This window comes from Tachysurus vachellii, chromosome 12, assembly GCF_030014155.1.
Source record: "Tachysurus vachellii isolate PV-2020 chromosome 12, HZAU_Pvac_v1, whole genome shotgun sequence".
In the NCBI taxonomy this organism is placed as follows: domain Eukaryota; kingdom Metazoa; phylum Chordata; class Actinopteri; order Siluriformes; family Bagridae; genus Tachysurus; species Tachysurus vachellii.
The window spans coordinates 1,214,030-1,219,029 of record NC_083471.1 but is presented as its reverse complement, the minus strand read 5'-3'; the positions used below and the strand labels follow the sequence as shown (position 1 = coordinate 1,219,029).

The following is a 5,000-nucleotide window of genomic DNA, read 5'->3' as shown; positions in this document are numbered from 1 at the left end:
CTGTATTGTATAGTGTTGTTTATGTCTGTATTGTATAGTATAGTGTTATTTATGTCTGTATTGTATAGTGTTATTTATGTCTGTATTGTATAGTATAGTGTTATTTATATCTGTATTGTATAGTATAGTGTTATTTATGTGTGTATTGTATAGTATAGTGTTATTTATGTGTGTATTGTATAGTATAGTGTTATTTATATCTGTATTGTATAGTATAGTGTTATTTATGTGTGTATTGTTTAGTATAGTGTTATTTATGTCTGTATTGTATAGTATAGTGTTATTTATGTGTGTATTGTATAGTATAGTGTTATTTATATCTGTATTGTATAGTATAGTGTTATTTATGTGTGTATTGTTTAGTATAGTGTTAATTATGCCTGTATTGTATAGTATAGTGTTATTTATGTGTGTATTGTATAGTATAGTGTTATTTATGTGTGTATTGTATAGTATAGTGTTATTTATGTCTGTATTGTATAGTATAGTATAGTGTTATTTATATCTGTATTGTATAGTATAGTGTTATTTATGTGTGTATTGTATAGTATATTGTTATTTATGTCTGTATTGTATAGTATAGTATAGTGTTATTTATGTGTGTATTGTATAGTATAGTGTTATTTATGTGTGTATTGTATAGTATAGTGTTATTTATGTCTGTATTGTATAGTATATTGTTATTTATGTCTGTATTGTATAGTATAGTGTTATTTATGTGTGTATTGTATAGTATAGTGTTATTTATATCTGTATTGTATAGTATAGTGTTATTTATGTCTGTATTGTATAGTATAGTGTTATTTATGTCTGTATTGTATAGTATAGTGTTATTTATGTCTGTATTGTATAGTATAGTGTTATTTATGTCTGTATTGTATAGTATAGTGTTATTTATGTGTGTATTGTATAGTATAGTGTTATTTATATCTGTATTGTATAGTATAGTGTTATTTATGTCTGTATTGTATAGTATAGTGTTATTTATGTCTGTATTGTATAGTATAGTGTTATTTATGTCTGTATTGTATAGTATAGTGTTATTTATGTCTGTATTGTATAGTATAGTGTTATTTATGTGTGTATTGTATAGTATAGTGTTGTTTATGTCTGTATTGTATAGTGTTGTTTATGTCTGTATTGTATAGTATAGTGTTATTTACAGACAGACAGGTGACAGACAGACAAACAGACAGGTGACAGACAGACAAACAGACAGGTGACAGAGAGACAGGTGACAGATAGACAGGTGACAGACAGACAAACAGACAGGTGACAAACAGACAGGTGACAGACAGACAGGTGACAGACAGGTGACAGACAGACAAACAGACAGGTGACAGACAGACAGGTGACAAACAGACAGGTGACAAACAGACAGGTGACAGACAGGTGACAGACAGACAAACAGACAGGTGACAGACAGACAGGTGACAAACAGACAGGTGACAGACAGACAGGTGACAGACAGACAGGTGACAGACAGACAAACAGACAGACAAACAGACAGGTGACAGACAGACAGGTGACAGACAGACAGGTGACAAACAGACAGGTGACAGACAGACAGGTGACAGACAGACAGGTGACAGACAGACAGGTGACAGACAGACAGACAGGTGACAAACAGACAGGTGACAGAGAGACAGGTGACAGATAGACAGGTGACAGACAGACAAACAGACAGGTGACAAACAGACAGGTGACAGACAGACAGGTGACAGACAGACAGGTGACAGACAGACAGGTGACAAACAGACAGGTGACAGACAGACAGGTGACAGACAGACAGGTGACAGACAGACAAACAGACAGACAAACAGACAGGTGACAGACAGACAGGTGACAAACAGACAGGTGACAGACAGACAGGTGACAAACAGACAGGTGACAGACAGACAGGTGACAAACAGACAGGTGACAGACAGACAGGTGACAGACAGACAGGTGACAGACAGACAGACAGGTGACAGACAGACAGGTGACAAACAGACAGGTGACAGACAGACAGGTGACAGACAGACAGACAGGTGACAGACAGACAGGTGACAAACAGACAGGTGACAGACAGACAGGTGACAGACAGACAGACAGGTGACAGACAGACAGGTGACAAACAGACAGGTGACAGACAGGTGTGCACGCAGGTTGTCGGCAGGGGGCGCTTTGATCTAGAGCAGTTGGGCGATCGGAACGCCCGTGAGATGCGCTGACGTCATCACGCTCGCGCTCTCTCTCTGAAACAAAGTAACCGAGAGAGTGAGAGCGCAAGGACAGCGTACTCACATACACGCGCGCGCACGCGCGCACTCAGACTCACGGACCCAGTGTGAGAAAGCAGAGAGAGAGAGTGTGTGTGTGAGTGTGTGAGAGAGAGAATGGGGTGCGCGACGCGATCGGATTAACGGACACTTAGACAAAACGTCACCTGGAAAAGTGTTGATAAAGTTTATATTGTAACTCCGAGCGGGACATGGAGCTCGTGCTGCTTTTGTTACTTGTGCACGCGACCGTGGGAGCCGCCGGGAGTGAGTACGGAACCGGTAAGTCTGCTACACACTCACACAAACACACACCTTAAACGTTGTCTCAGGTGTCTTACTTTTTTATCCGAAAAAGTATTAAACAAACCTGGAGGTTAAAGTTAAACTCTGTGTGTGTGTATGTGCGCGCGCGCGCGTGTGTGTGTATCTGTATGTGTGTGTATCTGTATGTGTGTGTATCTGTATGTGTGTATCTGTATGTGTGTATCTGTATGTGTGTGTATCTGTGTGTGTGTGTGTGTGTTTGTATGTGTGTGTGCGCGCGTATGTGTGTGTGTGTGTTTGTATGTGATTGTGTGAATGTGTGTTTGTATGTGTGTGTGTGCACGCGCGTGTGTGTGTGTGTGTGTGCGCGCGCGCGTCCTCGTTTGAAACTCCAGGTGTTGAGTTGAACGCGGACACTAATAAAGGTCCCCACAGCGGCTCCCTTTGATGTCGCATCACAACATTTCTCTTTCTCACATTTTCCTGCTTCTTGTTTTGTTTTGTTTTGTGATCGATTCTAACAGACTGGATCGATCAGATCCCCGATAACGGATCACAAAGTTACACTCAGAGAGAAAAGAAAATACGTTTCTGAAACGTGTCTTTGTTCACGTGCAGACCGACATATCGTCGTGCGCGAGACCCAGAACGCGTTTAATGAGTTTGTTTTGTATTAAAAATAAACACTGAGGAAATGTTTGTTATTCAAAAGTTACACGTGTTAATAACGTGTTAAAGATTAAAGAATGCGTTAAACTGTGTGTGTGTGTGTGTGTGTGTGTGTGTGTGTGTGTGTGTGTGTGTGAGTGTATGTGTGTGTGTGTGAGTGTGTGTGTGTGTGTGAGTGAGACAGAGCTGTGGCACCTTCTGACCACCAACCTGCTGCTGTTTGGGTTCTGCAGAGAACCTCTTAACGGGCCAGGAGGATAAACTTATTGTGATTAAAGCTGTGTGTGTGTGTGTGTGTGTGTGTGTGTGTTAATGATAATGTGCTCCTATAAAAAATACACTTGTGTGTCAGAACACAATAAAATTCCTGCTTTGTTCTCATTTTGTTCTCAACCTTTCTGTCCAAGTGCTTGAGCTTGTGTATAAAATTTTTTCCTTTTTCCGTGTTATTTGGCTCCTGGGTGTGTGTGTGTGTGTGTGTGTGTGTTGGGACACAGTGTGCAGTCCTCACACTGAGGTGGACTTTAATATCTCGACTAACACCGATCCTGTCGCCTTCGTACACTTACATGGTCTTAATAAAGGTTCTGCTTTAAAGGATGTTCTAAAGGCTCCTGAAGGAACTTGTGTTGTTGTGGTGTGAGTCGGGGAGCGTCGCTGAAACGGAGCACAGCGGCTGGGATTTAAAGCCTTCCTGTGTTTCTTTTTCCTTTTTTTCTTTTTACTTGTAGAGACTGCAGACTTGATGCTGAGGCAAAAAAAACATGCGGATATCTTAGAGGCGTGGTGAAGAGGCGGGGTTACTGTTACCATGCCGACACTGATTATTCCTCTTACACCGCCGCGGTTTACCAACAATTCCACTGTTTACAGTATTGATGCCATTTTTAGTTCTTGTCTAGAAAATAAAGGAATAAATGTAAACTATGTCCTGATGCTTTGGGAAATTTCCCATAAACATCTATTTTATGTTTATTATTTTAATTAACTGGTTTGTTACACTGACTCGATGTGAACTGACTCGCTGTTACTATGGAAACAATAACATATTAGGACACAGTTAATTAAACATAAACCTTTAATGGGAAATAATTCGGCAAATGACGACCAATCAGAATCCAGAGTTCAGCGACAACCCTGAGCCAATGAGACGCAGAGTTTGATTCCACTTTATCGAGGTATCGATGGTGTGGTGATGACTTTCTGTAAAGATGTCCTGAGTTTTAGTGTTTGTGCTACGTTTGGTGTGTAACCGCGAGCCGCCGGTGATGTTTTAGTTACGAAGGCGTCAGCCGTTACGCAGAGACGTGTGTGTGAGTTTGTTGTAAATAACGATGTGTATGAAGGTTACTGTAAGTCTTAAACTTCAGCATGTAGCACAGTCAAGGGTGGTTCTAGAGGCGGGGCCACAGGGGCACTGGCCCCTGCTGAAATCTCATAGGCCCCTGATTGGCCCCTGTTCCATCAACCGGAGAATTTTTCACAACGATCACAGATGCAATTCCACCCCCAAACAATTGGCGGCACTCGAGCGTTTGAAAAACGAATAACCGCCGAAATGTATTTGCACCGTACTGAATAAATTATTTTGTGTGCTTGAATGTACCCTGTACTTGGCCCCTGGATGTAACATGTGGCCCCTCAATGGCCCCGTTACAGAAAAATCCTAGAACTGCCACTGAGCACAGTTAAGTATCACCACACCGTGTCTTTTACTTTTGGTTAGTCATCTTTATTTCCAGTGTGTAATGAGACGAGAGTGAGGCTGTGTTCCACACGCCAGCTGTGTTCCCTCCCCACATC

At 41.1% G+C, this 5,000-nt stretch overlaps 1 protein-coding gene across 5 annotated transcripts in view; it reads left to right on the top strand.

Annotated features, from left to right (window-relative positions):
* Window positions 1-2,272: 2,272 nt before the first annotated feature.
* Window positions 2,273-5,000, top strand: part of ptprk (protein tyrosine phosphatase receptor type K) — a 105,684-nt gene continuing 102,956 nt past the window's right edge. For 2 of the 5 annotated variants that reach the window (XM_060884368.1, XM_060884370.1), the window contains exon 1: window positions 2,274-2,543. In XM_060884368.1, the coding sequence (XP_060740351.1) occupies window positions 2,474-2,543 (70 nt within the window). In that variant the 5' untranslated portion in view covers window positions 2,274-2,473. Of the gene's footprint in view, window positions 2,544-5,000 lie in introns of all 5 variants that reach the window. The other 3 variants (XM_060884372.1, XM_060884371.1, XM_060884367.1) reach the window with 2 other exon arrangements.